Here is a 14585-nt window from a genome sequence, read left to right on the forward strand (position 1 = left end):
TTACGCCAAGTCGGATCTAAGATCAGTGATCGGTATAATCGGCGCCGAAACGGTCCGGTTCCTGATTGATGATTGTGCCGTCCGACAATCATCTGATGATATCTTGGCCCGGTCTCATCTTGACCGGGAGCAACAACACGAAGCGTTCTCGCAAGCATATAACATCAAGTTATATATCATATGCATGTATGTTGTTATGTCCTTCTACCAAGTGAGCTAGTACCGAAGACATCAAAATGCCGATCATTGAACGCGAATTGTTTGGATTCAAACTCTCCTCCGACTCTGCTCCCAAAGTCGGAGACTCCATCACCTCTTTCACTCTAGCAACCCCTTCCTCTGGCCCATACAACAACCTCACCTACACCCTCTCATTCCCTCTCCCTAATGTCTATCGAATCCTTCTGACAGGTCCTGATCGACCTCGACCACCTCACGATAACGTCATTCTGACCTCAAAACCCCTCGAATTCAAGTTGACTTCTCTCGACACGAAAGCTTGTAAAGCGATCTTCGATTTCCCGTCGACCGAAGCGAGTGATCAGTTCGATGGAACTGGTCGAAAGCGCGAGTTACACCTAACATGGTCGGAACATCTCCTCATCTACGTGTATGAAGAAGTTGGTGGAAAGAAGGTCCGGATTCTTGGTGATTTACCCAACAGAGCTTACGCTCTGACTGAACATGGTATAATGCGACATTGGTGGGCTGAACCGGATAACCTTCATCTCGGTCTTGGTGAGAAAGCAGCACCACTCGATTTGTCCAATCGATCTTTTTCGATGCACGGATCTGATTCAGCCGCCTATGACGCATACAATACCGACCCATTGTATAAGCATACCCCATACCTCATATCGTCGCCCAAACCTACCGAGGAAGGACAAGAGCTCGTATCGACTTATGCGATATATCATCCGACCAACTCGGGCGGTGTCTGGGATGTGAGAAGAGAACATGATGATCCCTGGGGGTTCTTCAAGACGTACAGGCAGGACTGGGGAGGTTTGGAAGAGTGGGTGTTGGTCGGCAAGGGAGTCAAAGAGATTGTAAGGACTTTTGCCGAGATCGTAGGAAGACCTAGATTAGTTGGAAGAGACTGGTTGGGATACCTCGGTAAGTCGTCGTAAGTCACGAGAAGGTGCTTGATACTGACAGTAAAAATTATATAGCATCCGGTATGGGTCTTGGTGAGACCGACAAACCGCCTGCGCAAGAATTGCTTTCGGAATGGCCCAATCTTTGCAAAGAGCATGATATCCCTTGCTCGGCAATGCATGTGAGTAACCAAAACACAATCGAATCACCCGTACTAAGGATACCTCGTGGGTTTAGCTATCATCAGGTTACACTGTTGATCCGAAAACCGGTAATCGATACGTTTTCACCATGAACAAAGATCGATATCCCGATTTCAAGGGGATGGTCGCACACTTTCACAAATCAGGTATCAAGGTGGTCCCGAACATCAAGCCTTGTAAGTGTTATTGAAATTACGTCTGACAGGCCCCCCAGTCACATGATCTTTGATTGACATGCATCCTCCACAGACGCTTTACAAAGCCACCCGCATTACGAACGTCTTCATGGAGAGGATGCCCTATTCTACGATCCGATCATGAAGGGATCTGTCGTCACCCGAATCTGGTCTTCTGGCGTAGGAGACAACGAGAAAGGGAGCTGGGTTGACATGACCAGTAAAGAGGGGAGACAATGGTGGGCGGAAGGCGTCAAAAGCTTGATCGATCTTGGTTGTGACGGCATGTGGGAGTGAGTGTCGAGATAACACGATCAAAGCAGGTTGCTGATGACCTTCTGCCTATCAGCGACAACAACGAGTTTTATCTCCATGACGACGAGTTTGTCTGTAAATCCGATATGCCGAAATCATTCTCATCTCCTTCAACCGAGGCTGGGACTGTCGGACTTCACGGCAGAATGATCAACACCGAGTTGATGAACTATGTCTCGCATACGGAACTCTCCAAAGCGAATCCTGAGAGGAGAACATATGTCCTGACTCGGTCTGGAAACGTGGGAACTTTCAAGTACGCCTGTTCGACCTGGTCCGGCGACAATTGGACATCATGGCACAACCTTCGTGGATCTCAAGCCATCCAGCTTAATGCGGGGATGTCGCTCATGCAGTCTTATGGATCGGACATTGGTGGATTTGGAGGACCGCTCCCTACTCCAGAGATGTTTGTGAGATGGGTCCAGCTGGGTGTAACGCATAGTCGATTCTGCATTCACAGCTTTAAGCCGGATAAGAATGATCCTTCAGGGTCTGCGGCGACAAACACTCCTTGGATGGTGAGTCGAAGAACGTCAGCGGTACAGGTACTTTGCAACGGCGACTGATAGAGATGGAATACTGTAGTATCCGGAGGTATTGCCGATCATCCGGGAGACCATCAAATGGCGATACGAGTATCTCCCATTCTTGTGAGTCTCTGCGGTTTGCATAGTCATAGGGGCCGGCCAATGGCTGACGATACATCATACAGCAACTCACTCATGTGGGAGTCTCACATCAACGCCACCCCAAGTACAGCTTGGCTGGGCTATGGCGAGTTCGCTTCAGACCCTGCGCTCTACACCGACGAGGTCTTGAGCGGTTTCGATGCATGGCTTGGACCCGGTTCCATCCTTGTCGCTCCAGCATTGTTTGAAGGCGAATTATCCCGTCAAGTGTACTTCCCCAAATTTTCTGCGAAAGACACGAGTCTCTACTTTGATCTTCATGCGCCATATGGGAAGTACAAAGCAGGTACGAAAACCACTGTCGCGACGCCACTGGAACACTTCGGTTTATTCGCAAGAGAAGGTGCGGTCATCCCCGTCGGAAAGAGATATCAAACCGTCACTCAGAAGAAGGGTCCTTCAAGAACTACCACGGACGGCGTTGACGTCGTCCTCGAGTCGGAAGGTGGTGTTGTAGGTTTGGATGATTGGAGAGGTGTCAAGATCTTCCCATCTACCGAAAGAAGCACCTACGAAGGAAGATGGACGGAAGATGATGGAATCTCCGCGAATCCGGGGAAGACGGTCGTATCTGTCAAGTACAAGGGTGGAAAAGATGAAGTGGAAGTGGAGATCAAGTTTGAAGAACATGACTTTGACACTCTGTGGGGTAAGACTGTCGCGGTCCTCTTGCCAATAGGCGATAATCGGGTCGTCAAAGGCGGGAAGGAGGGAGTGTGGGAAGGCAGGAAGGTCTGGAACGTGCAGGTCAAGGGAGGGAATTGACTCCCCACATTGTATCTTCGGTTGCTATATTCTCAAGCTTAGCACGCCGTTGATACTCTTACTGTTGGGTGACGGAAAGGTTGTCGGAGGACATCAAGAGAGAAAAAGGTCTGAAATGCACAGACGTCATACGGGATCGGTTCGGAAGGAAGTATGTTTGTATTCTCGGACCACGGAAAAAGCACAATGAGAAATGCATGATTGTGTATTTGGATTGTACCAAGTTAAACTGGCAGACTGTGCCAAATGGTTCCCTGTCTTCCGACACTCCACTCCACGCCACCGTAGTCCCCTTCCTGACCTCTTCCCTACGGTGCCCCTTTCTAAGCATTATGCGTGATTCTGAAATCTCAGTCCCAAACATGTCCCATATCCCTATCATTCTTCCAACCCCAACTTATCGCCTGTGGAACGGTATTCTGAAACCGCTGACCAACGCCCTCGCATGCTCGTGTGCATTCTCTCCTCTCAAGTTCGTCTTGAAGTAAACGTGGAAACCGTGTAATTTCGGATAAGCGTCGGTATTGGATTCTATCTGAGGGAAGAAACTCATTGCTGTCGGACTGAATCCGAAGCTGACCACACCTGTGAGACTCGCCGGGGAGTTTTTCGGTGTGGAAGCAGGTGGGAGTGGGATACCTGGGAAATCTCTCAGACGAGGAAGGACGAAATCGACAAGCGATTGGATGAAATCGTACATCGCCTCTCCCTTCAATTCGACTTTGACGGAAACGGGCATTCCAGCACGAAGTTTCCACGCAGCAGCCGATTTCTTGGCGACGATCACTTCGACTCCGGAAGAACCACTTCGTCCTCCTCCGTTGGGTGTCTCGCCTGAAATTGCTCGGAAAGCAGCAATGGCTGATAAGAGAGCGGATTTATTACCGATCGCTTCTTTCACCATGGTGTGGATGATGACGGATTCGAGTTTCGGCACAGAATCAGAGGTGATCTGCGTGGTCTTTGTTCGTAACGCTCGGTTACCTCGCATGATAGGTGGTCGAGGTCTGTTGGCCTCGTACGGTGTCAGAGCAGGCTCGATAGGACTAGGTTTAGGGGGTCGTTGGGACAGTCGGTGAGAGTATGTCATGTACATCAAGTCGGATGCGAGGGTCGAGTTGTAATGTTGCGAATATCGCGAAGTATGTGTCGGACCAAGATGGATTCGGGGGAGAGCCCATTCTTCCAGAGGAGTGGCTGGAGCCGGAGAGCTAGAAGAGGATTTAGAGGATGACTTTTTGGAGGAGGAAGATGAAGATGCTGCTCGGGAAAGAGTCGGGAGGACGACAGATCGAGGAAGGGTGGATGTCCGACAAGCGGACGAGGCGAAGGTTCGTAAGGGTGCAGACGACATGGCGAGATAGACGAAGGCGTATAGTCGTGTATGCAATATGTATTGCAATTGACTGACGTTGAAAAGGTCGAAAAGATCGAGTGAGCGAGTGAGCGAGTGCAAGGAACTTTTTGTCGAGACCCGGTTTCACTCATGTTTCTCATAATTAGGCGCGCAGTTATCGCTCGTTTCCAGCGGTAACTAAGCTCGACAATACCGGCGCGTAGAGTGTAGAGTACGTTACGTGGGGGAAAGACACACTTGATCATGTTAACATCAGATTGCTTCATCATATTCGATATACATTCTGACTTCCACTCACAAGCAGCAACAACCGACTTCCTTGGGCCCCCATCAGCGGGCCATCAAGTCATGCCTTCCCCTCCGCTCCCTCTCGTTCAGTCCCTCTCGCCACGAATAGCGATTCTGACTTCCGAAGATGTCGTTCATTCTTGCGAGGCGAATGGATGTAGAGGATTGGAAGAGCTGTTGAGACCTTGGGAAGGGGGAACCGAGAGGGGTCAGTGTAGCTTCCAGATGAATACTGTCACGATGTGTGCTTGGACCATGGGCTGACCTCGTCATCGCGCCGTAGTGTCGATACTTTCGTCCACACTCACACCGACGATACACCCAACATTCCCTTTACGTTTCGTATCTTTCGAATCAGTGTACACAAACCCCGCATCATCATCGCCGAATCCCGATATCATTGTCGACTTGATCAGTAGCTTTGTCGGCGCGAAGAAGCCTGGTATGTTTTCGGGATCCACTATTCCGTAAGAGATGAGCTCAAGCTAACTCTGCTGCTAATCACACAGATGACGAGCAACATTACCCCTTGACGCGATCTCTCCTCCTCTCCTCCCGACCACTAGCGTCTCACGAGACATTCAATCATCCTGTTGGGATCTTATTTGCCGTATCTACGGCGACTCCCGATCCATTGGGAACCCTCAACAAGCTACATGCGCAAAGTACCGGGCTTGCAGTTCAGAGCGTACCATGGATGGATGGGTCAAATGTGTTACGATTTTATGTGGTTATACATGACGTGAGCAGTATGGGAGAAGACATGGCGCCGTGAGTCGGTCCCGCACAGCTCTCGTTGTACATGATAAGCTTACAGACGAACGGGATTTAGCGCGCATGAGCTTCTCGCAAACGTCAAGAAGGCATATGGACCACATTCGACACTGCTTGTAATTAACTCTCAAATAGAAAGACGGATACCGCCCGACTCGCCCGATGTATCCACTCACCCAACGATCCCTCTTCCTCGACCCTTCACTCCCGACATCGTGAACCCATCGGCCCTGTCTCAGGTCTACGCTTCAGCCTTGTCATCTCTCACACTCTCCCCCATGGCTGCCGCTTCCGCATCCCTTGGCGAGAAGGCAGTTTCCGATACACCTAGTACACCAACGAAACCTGCCAGACGAAAGCTATACGGTGCAAAACTGACGGCAGAGGACACGCAAAGACTTGCAGCGCTGGTGAGGGAATTGGTGGTCCAAAGCTTGGTACCCTGGATGGAGGCGAGAGTAAGGGAATGGAACGAGGTTTACCATTCCCATCGGCGAGGAATCACTGGACGACTCTTTGGTGCTGGAAGAAAATTCTTCGGCAGCAGACCAAACAGCCCTGCTCCGGGCTCAACACCAACAGGATATAATGCTGTCAAGGGATATTACCCCATCACAGCAGTGGAAGCGCTATCGCGGCGGTTAGCAGACTTTGCTTTCATGCTCCGGGATTACCGTTTCGCAGGCAACGTTTACGACTCCCTTCGACGTGATTTTGCTCAGGATCGAGCAATGCGATATGCAGCGGCTGCAACAGAGATGTACGGTCTTTGTCTTCTCCTTTCACACAACTTCTTCCTACCGTCTTCACCACCAACTCTTATTCCGACACCCTTTACGAATCTACAACACACCGAAATCACATCTTGGTTGGAACAAGCTGTCGTTGCGTATCATCAACGTGGACCTGCCTCGCAGATTCAGTTGGATGCTTTGAGAATCACGGTCCTTTACTACGAAGCTTGGAAAGCAATAGGAGAATGGAGAGGCGTTGGAGCGGCGCTGGTGAAAAGTGCAGGAGAAGCAGATGAGGTGCCAAGCGCTGTATTGATCGAGGAAGCAGCCGCGGCTGATGTGAAGGGTGGAAAGAGCGCAAAGGGTCGAAGGAGAAGAGCGTTTCATTTGGTCCTGGCCGCAAGGAGATACGAGACCGCTGGTTTGGTGAGCTGAGTTCCCATGTGTCGGTAATCGAGCTGACGTAGATGGGGATGTCACAGAAAACGTTTTCTCGAAGATGTCTTGAACGAGCCTCTCAAATATATCGAGCGTCACCGTGGACGGCCGCCCAAGACCGCATCGAATATTCGCTCGGTCGTCAGGCTTACACGATAGGAGAAAGCGATGTCGCGGTCGAGCACTTTTTGCGGTTACTGCGTAGAGAAGACACCGGTGTTCCCGGTTCGCAAGCTGGTCCTTTGGAAGACATGGCTCTTGCGTACGAGGTAAGCTCATTGGCAACGTGACTTGGTTTTGCCCGCTCGTGCTGACGTATCATAGCAACTGGCCGCTCACCCGGAGCAGTTGGCTGCCTCGGCGGAGAGACTACAACTGCCTAATCCTGTCTTCGACGTCAAAAGCACCAGGGTGGTAGCCTCATCTTCCGGTTCAGGTTCAAGCACATCTCGAGATCGTTGGTCAGTGTTAGAAGCGCAAGCGTTGAGTTCATGGGATCGCAAGGGCAAGAAGCCGATGACCCTTTTGCCTGACGAGAAGAAGACAGTGGTTGGCATCGATGGTCAGTGTCGCATGAAACGACGGAAAATGAGGCTGACATATGTGCACAGAGCCTTTCACCGTCGAACTTGTTGCGACAAATCCCCTCAACGCTCCTCTCACTCTCACCAATCTCACCGTGTCATTTGACCCGACGGACGAGGTCGAAGTAGAAACGATTGCAGACCTATACCTCGAGCCTTATGAAACCCGTTGGGTCTCTCTATCCGTCACGGCACGGAAACCGACAACACTTCGGCTCAGCAAAGCGTCCTTCATGTTTCATCGATTCTTCCCGTGCGACCAGTCACTAGAGAAGAAAGGCAAACGTTTGCAAGCTACGAAGGCGCAGAGGCTCAAACCGACGTACGCGGAGGACACAAGCCTGACTATCGCCGTGTTGCCAGCGAGGGCGAGGGTGGAAGCAGAGCTGATAGGTGTACCCGACGTGGTATATGAGGGCGAAGCGGTGGAGGCAGAACTGAAGATCCGGAATGCTGGGAAGGTGGGAGTGGAAGATCTGAGAGTGATTTGGAGCGAATACGGAATGGTTAGACGAAAACGTGTTGAGTCAGGTACGTCCATTCTCCTACATCAAGAATGACTATGCTGATCCTGGCAACCTGGTAGATGATACCGAGCATAACGATACCAGTACTTCCATACCCAGCTTGATTGACACGAATACATCTACAATACTACATGCGGAAAATGTAACAGAGGACGAAACGATATCCATACCGATCATATTTTCTGGTCTACGCAAAGGCCAGACGGATCTGTTGGGTCTGATCACCTTTTCACCTAGAGGCGACGAGACAGCTATCACCGAGGCAGTGATGGTCGAACACCATGTTAAGGTATTACCTCTGACGAGTTTGAAAGCTTCATTCAAACCTCTTGGAGGGGAAACGCCGAATTACCTAGTGGCCTTGGAGGTGACAAACACCTCTAGTAGGACTTTGCAAGTGGACGGGATACATGGGGTCAGCGCTGCGTGGACAGTCAATAGTCCGAGCGAGCTGTGAGTGAGCGCGTGCAAGAGAAGTCCAGACAATACTGACCGATAACCCGTTACAGCTCTGATACACCTCTTCTGCCCAACCAAACAATCCGGACGATCCTCGCTGTCAAGCAGGACAAACCCGCTACAGCGAGATTGGACCTGGCTCAGAAGAATGTCATTTCTGCTCTTGGAAGACTCATTCAAGGCCAGCCTCCCGAGGAAGTTTCCGCCGATCTAGCTTCGACCATCTCCTTAGTCGGTCAACCGTTGTTGTCAAGTGGAAAGGCATCTTATGTCACTTCGCGTCGTGCCGACCGTCTCTCTCGCCTCGGACAAAGCTTCCCTACCATTCCGACCGAAGCTCTATCGCGCATCTTCCCATTGCTCGAACCGCTCGACCTTGACATTGTTGTCTCCTATTCTCTACCGTCGTCAAGTCGAAAAGGCTTTGCTACCTTGCATTCCCTTCGACCCGCTCCAGAGTTCTCACTCGTTGAAGGTCTCCGACGAGAGGTCGAAGCTGCCATCGCCAGTGGCAGTAAGACTACGCGTACGATGTATGAAGAGACTGGAAGACTGCGAAGGGTGTTGATGGACAGTGTTCTAGAAGGGGTGATGGCTAGAGAAGTTGACCCGATGGTGGTCAGGCTCAAGGTTGGAGAAAGCAAGAGAGGCGCTGTGGAGCATGACTTTGCGAATGGGTGAGTAGCTGACGATCTTCTCCAAACGGTCTTGCAAGAACAACATCTTATGTGATACGGTCACCTTACAGCGCATGCAAAATCCCGATCGTATTCGAACTGCAGAACAGGTCACCGTACTTGCCAACCCGGTTCATCCTTAAATTGCCAATACCCTCGACTTCAACTCAAAACCAAGAGCCGTCGTCTGTCGCTCAGCCGCATTTCATTGGCAATCTCTCACATCGAGGAACGATCGTCTCTGGAGGTATCGAGCAGATACATACAGAGATCTGGGTACATGAGGCGAGTCTTGTCAATCTCGAAGGATGGGAATTGACTGTAGAGACGGGAGAAGCGGATCAAGAAGAATGGAAGGCTAGAATGAATTGGAGTAGGAGAGGTGGAGAGAAGATTGTGCAGGTCAGACAGGTGTAGTAGTCTGCGTCATTGCACGTGTCACAGGACGCATCATGTAGGCCAGGGTATATAGGAATGTAGCATATAATCAACATAGGTGATGAACACCACTACTGGTACGATGCATGACGAAGGTGGATGTGTGCTCGATCAAAGCATGTGACACGAGATTACATTTCCATGACTCACTATCTCGATTCCAGTTGATAAGCTGAAAGGAGAGTTTCGGAACAAGCAGATGTACGGGAGCAGGTCTAAGGAGCGGGGAAAGTGTACCGGGACTCGATGAAAGCCCGAAGACTGGAACAGGGATTGAGATGCATTGACATTGGAAGTGATGACTTCACAACTTTGTGAGAGAGCGTGCATCGTGACCCTGCATAAGGTGAGGGGCATAACAGGATATGTCCACGCCGGCGTTATAGAGAAATGCATAAAGGGTGCCAACCCTGCATCGCTACATCCTGCATCACACCAAACAGAAAGATGCACGCGAGATGAGATGAATCAATTTGATCATAGATCACGTGAGTCGGATCAAAGGGTTGCTGTCATATCGCCGTGTCTGATCCCAACATAACGCCGAATCAGTTGTTAATCGGAGATTTACCCTTATTGAGCATCGATGTTTTGTTTTGCCACCCCAACGCCGCGCATCACATCACAAACATCACTTGCGCACTCGCACGCTCATCGTCACATATATATCCTCACCTCATATCTCTTCTCTTTTCTTTCCTCTCTCTTCTCTCCCACAACACATTACATCCAAACTCTCTTCTCTCTTCTCACCCCCCCAAACCCCCCAACAACAACAACTTATACAATGTCCGGTCGAGGAAAAGGTGGTAAAGGTCTCGGCAAGGGTGGTGCCAAGCGACACAGGAAAGTTCTGCGAGACAACATCCAGTAAGTTTCCCTCTACTATATTACTATCATCCATTATTCCATGTGCTAATAAGTATGTCACTTGTGCAGGGGTATCACTAAGCCCGCTATCCGACGTCTCGCACGACGAGGTGGTGTCAAGCGTATCTCCGGTTTGATCTACGAGGAGACCCGAGGTGTCCTCAAGATCTTCCTCGAGTCCGTCATCCGAGACTCGGTTACCTACACTGAGCACGCCAAGAGGAAGACTGGTGAGTTCTCTCCTCTCACATCCATTGCTATGTGACCAAGTCCCTGACCAACTTTGATACTCTTTTAGTCACTTCCCTCGACGTCGTCTACGCTCTCAAGAGACAAGGCCGAACCCTTTACGGTTTCGGTGCTTAAACATCTTAAATCAGCAACGCTCGCACTTCGTTTTCTTACATCGGTCATTGTGGAGGTTCAGGACGGGGAGTTTTATTCGTTTTTGATACTTTTTATTATATTTTCATATGCCGGGTATTATAGGTTGACCGATGCCATACCTGTGCCTTCTCACGTTTCTCGCTGCATGAGCACACTGCGTTCGATGATTAGAGGACCGTTATGTCTTGCAACTCCAGAACCCCAGAAATGCGAAAAAGTATCTAAGGGTGGAGTCGATTCTTCCTTCAAGGCCGCGTCAGATGCCCTCCTGTCGATTGATGACTAACGCCGAGATTCTCCGTACAGCTGAGAGCGTGCTGTCACAGACTGAAGTCACGGGGTCTCGCAAGACCACTTCAACTCAACAAAGGGATAGCTGTGTGAAGTTTAGTAATGTGGCACCAAGTATGCTGCTCGAGTTGGTGAACAATGTAGATCTTTCACTCCGAACGCGGTTGAACAAAGCTGCATCGCATACACCAGACCTGAACACTACTTCTTCTTTCCCTTCTTCTTGCTTGGCGTGGACTATGGATGCAATGATCCGAGTCAACCTCTAACGTTTGTGTATGCAAAATCGCGTCAACTCACCTTGGATGGCGTACTAGCAGCACTTTGAGCAGGACTTCCTGGAGCTGGCGAACCAGTCTTCGATGAACCGCCACTTCCACTTCCTCCTCCTACAGCCTCGGAAACGAGATTAGGAGTGGAAGTTCCCGAGGACACCTTTTGAGGAGAGGCGACTTGGCTTGAAGTTTGAGAAGGTGGGGAGACCGCGGGTGTGGCGGTGGTGGATGAAGCAGGTTGAATTTGGGGTTGAGAGGGGGGTGCAGTGGGAAGGTACTTCTGACGAAGAGCGATGCGTTTCTCTGTACATAGAGAAGAAGTAATGGTCAGCAAAGAGCACCAGTTATTGACGGAAGCCTTGAAGCAGGAAGTTTACGACAATACGAATGACAATGGTAGATGTGTATTGAATCGGTCGCACTCACCTTCAACGGCTTTTATCTTGGGAATACTCATAACCGTATCTCTTGTCTTTTCCGCCTGTGCCATCTCCGTCGCCGTGGCAAAGATGACCTGACCCCAACCTTGTCTAAAAGTATTCGCTTCTGAGACCACATCAACTATCTCCGCCTCCAACTCCTTCTCGGCAGCAGCAAAACGAGCCATCGTATCATCTCCTATCAAACCACGAGTATGCAAGTTTGTCAATGCGATCTTGTCATCTCGGATTCGCCAGATGCGCTTTACGTCGGTAGTGGCTCGTACGAGAAGGGCGGATTTGAGTAACGAATCGGGGATTTCGAGCGAGTCGGGATTCGAGATTAACGAGATGTACAACTCTCGAGTAGGGTGAGATGGGAACCATGGCTCGAAGGATGTTTTCTCGGCTACACGAAAGAGTGGTATCGGTGTCAGCGAGACTCATCAAGTGTCACGCGTGCCCTCGTTCTGTCGACCAGCTCGGTTCACTCGAGTGCTGGCTCGAGTAAAACCAGGAAGAAAGGAAGGTATCGCAAAGCACACTCACCAGCTCGACGCTTCCTGTACACTCGAGAAAAGATCGCGAGTCCAGTGACAAGCACTGTGATATACGCAATCGGGACGACCAGTGAGGTGGTCATCTTGAGTTGTCAATCGAGTGTCCAAGTGTTGCAGTTATACAATGCTGTATGATGCTTCGTTATAGTCGACGAAAGTAGCTTCGACGTGGATGAGCTAGAACACGAACACCGGCTACATGTAAACGGGGTGAGCATATAAAGATATCGAAAGTAGTGATGCAACGCGTTTGACCGAGACATTCATTACATGAGCTGTCGAGCTGATCTAATATTAGTCAAAGCATCAAACGACATCATTAGAAACAAGACAACAGCGAGTCCAAATCGTCTTCAAGCAGCATGGAGCTCGAGTCTGATAACTACGACGTGATCGTTCTGGGAACAGGACTCGCGGAGAGTATAGCCGCTGCATCTTTAGCGAAAGCAGGCAAGACGGTCCTCCACCTCGACCCTAATGACTATTATGGTGGGGAACAAGCGAGCTTGACCCTCGACGAGCTTGTCGAGTGGTCTACCAACCAATCTTCCATTTCGGCTTCATCATCATCGTCCTCGTCTGCCTCTACTGGCAGCGTATCGTACTCCAGACTCACTACGACAGAGCTCACACCATCACTCAACAACGATAGACGACGATATGCCCTCTCGCTCTTCCCTTCTCTCCTGCCTTCCAGAGGATCATTGATAGACACCCTTATCGCATCAGACGTCAGCAAGTACGTCTCATTCCGCTTGCTCGACTCTGTAAGTGTATGGGATCTAGAAAATGACGAAGCGAGAAGAGTACCGGGTAGTAAAGAGGAGGTGTTTAAAGATAAGAGTGTGGGATTATTGGACAAGAGACGGTTGATGAAGTTTCTGATGTTTGCGGGCGGAGAGTTTGAGGATGATGATCTGCTCAAAGGTCAGCTAGCGCTTTCACTTCGGATCTCCGATCGTTGCGCTCAGCTGATATTTGTTTTGAATAGGTAAAGAGACACAACCATTACTTGACTTCTTACAAGAATCATTCGCCATACCTCCTTCCCTTGCCACATCCATAACGTTTGCCATCGCACACTGCTCCTCGCCACAAGATGAGACATTACCAGCACTTATACGGACAAGACGATATCTGCGATCGATAGGCCGATATGGACCCTCGCCATTCCTTGTCGGACAGTATGGCGGTGCGGGAGAGGTGGCGCAAGGATTCTGTCGGTAAGTCCGCTCTTACATCCTTGATATGATTTGAGCAACGACTGATACCGGTTCTGCTTATGAAGTGCTTGTGCCGTTTTTGGAGGCACATATATCCTTGGGTCCTCAGCTAAGCCCGAATCGATCGAAACGTCTGATACGGGTGTGACGGTGAAGATACCGAGTCATCCACGACCCGTCACAGCTTCGCATTTAATCTCTTCACCGAATCACCTTCCACCATCTATCTCTATCAACTCTGCATCCTCGTCCTCTTCCTCGTCCGGGGAAAGCAAGGTTACGGCAAACTGCGTGGCTGTCTTGTCATCTTTGCCTAAAGCGCTTAGACGGCGAAAGCCGGTTCAACCCGAGGATGAGGTCGAAAAGAGCGAAGAAGGGGAAGAAGATAGCAAGGATGAGGAGAACGATGATACGGCTGTGATTCTCTTCCCACCAGAAGGAGAGGGTAGCTTGGTCAGAGCGTTTGTCATGGGTGAAGGGACGGGTAGTTGTCCGCCAGGTCAATGTGAGCTGCCATCCTTGTCTATCTCGATTCCCAAAGAAACGAATAACAAACTGATCACATGACCCTCAGTTATTTTGTATCTCAGCACCTCTGCGACAGCCGACACTTCTCCTGCAAATATACTCCAGCCATACTTGCAGCGACTGTCACCTGAACCGCTCTTCGAGGCATATTACCTATCTCACCGATCATCTGCCGCTTCTTCCAACTCGGAACCCAATCCTACGTCCCCTGTCATTGTACTCCGTCCTTATGGCGATGCAGAGCTTTTGACAGAAGGACTAGATTGGGAGGCAAAGGAGGGAGAAAGAGCTTACTATGCCATCATGGGTGAAGGGACGGAAGAAGGGAGAGGATTCTTCGAGAAGGGCGAGAGTGAGGAAGAGGAGATGGGTATCGGCGCAGATGATCTCTAAAGATATGGTCAATCTTGCTTTTGGCATGATGTAGGACGTTGTATGCAGCTTGTACTGTACCCATATCTGTGTTCATCTTGGTGCACGGACAGTGTTGATTGTGCCTTGGTACTA

The 14585-nt window shown here is 50.1% G+C and overlaps 6 protein-coding genes across 6 annotated transcripts; 4 read left to right on the plus strand and 2 right to left on the minus strand.

The window, feature by feature from the left end:
* Positions 1 to 236: 236 nt before the first annotated feature.
* CI109_100972 (uncharacterized protein) lies at positions 237 to 3249 on the plus strand (the record flags this gene model as incomplete). The annotated part of the gene is made up of 7 exons (XM_032002626.1): positions 237 to 1116; positions 1173 to 1279; positions 1336 to 1477; positions 1551 to 1770; positions 1827 to 2313; positions 2381 to 2445; positions 2508 to 3249. 7 exons carry the CDS (start codon positions 237 to 239, stop codon positions 3247 to 3249), a joined length of 2643 nt encoding a protein of 880 aa, XP_031862965.1.
* Positions 3250 to 3646: 397 nt separating this feature from the next.
* CI109_100973 (mitochondrial 54S ribosomal protein uL5m) lies at positions 3647 to 4603 on the minus strand (the record flags this gene model as incomplete). The annotated part of the gene is made up of 1 exon (XM_032002627.1): positions 3647 to 4603. The coding sequence occupies one exon, from the start codon at positions 4601 to 4603 to the stop codon at positions 3647 to 3649; it is 957 nt and encodes a 318-aa protein (XP_031862966.1).
* Positions 4604 to 4954: 351 nt separating this feature from the next.
* Positions 4955 to 9504, plus strand: CI109_100974 (uncharacterized protein; the record flags this gene model as incomplete). Its single annotated transcript, XM_032002628.1, has 10 exons — positions 4955 to 5102; positions 5178 to 5336; positions 5404 to 5665; positions 5727 to 6828; positions 6885 to 7109; positions 7165 to 7402; positions 7452 to 7955; positions 8011 to 8404; positions 8461 to 9087; positions 9159 to 9504. The coding sequence occupies 10 exons, from the start codon at positions 4955 to 4957 to the stop codon at positions 9502 to 9504; spliced, it is 4005 nt and encodes a 1334-aa protein (XP_031862967.1).
* Positions 9505 to 10312: 808 nt separating this feature from the next.
* CI109_100975 (histone H4) lies at positions 10313 to 10761 on the plus strand (the record flags this gene model as incomplete). Its single annotated transcript, XM_032002629.1, has 3 exons — positions 10313 to 10395; positions 10465 to 10625; positions 10694 to 10761. 3 exons carry the CDS (start codon positions 10313 to 10315, stop codon positions 10759 to 10761), a joined length of 312 nt encoding a protein of 103 aa, XP_031862968.1.
* Positions 10762 to 11274: 513 nt separating this feature from the next.
* On the minus strand, positions 11275 to 12410 carry CI109_100976 (uncharacterized protein; the record flags this gene model as incomplete). Its single annotated transcript, XM_032002630.1, has 4 exons — positions 11275 to 11310; positions 11374 to 11651; positions 11775 to 12176; positions 12317 to 12410. The coding sequence occupies 4 exons, from the start codon at positions 12408 to 12410 to the stop codon at positions 11275 to 11277; spliced, it is 810 nt and encodes a 269-aa protein (XP_031862969.1).
* A 279-nt stretch (positions 12411 to 12689) lies between these two features.
* On the plus strand, positions 12690 to 14471 carry CI109_100977 (uncharacterized protein; the record flags this gene model as incomplete). The annotated part of the gene is made up of 4 exons (XM_032002631.1): positions 12690 to 13254; positions 13319 to 13550; positions 13616 to 14055; positions 14125 to 14471. The coding sequence occupies 4 exons, from the start codon at positions 12690 to 12692 to the stop codon at positions 14469 to 14471; spliced, it is 1584 nt and encodes a 527-aa protein (XP_031862970.1).
* Between the last annotated feature and the right edge of the window lie 114 nt (positions 14472 to 14585).

The sequence above is a fragment of the Kwoniella shandongensis genome, chromosome 2 (genome assembly GCF_008629635.2).
Source record: "Kwoniella shandongensis chromosome 2, complete sequence".
NCBI lineage: Eukaryota > Fungi > Basidiomycota > Tremellomycetes > Tremellales > Cryptococcaceae > Kwoniella > Kwoniella shandongensis.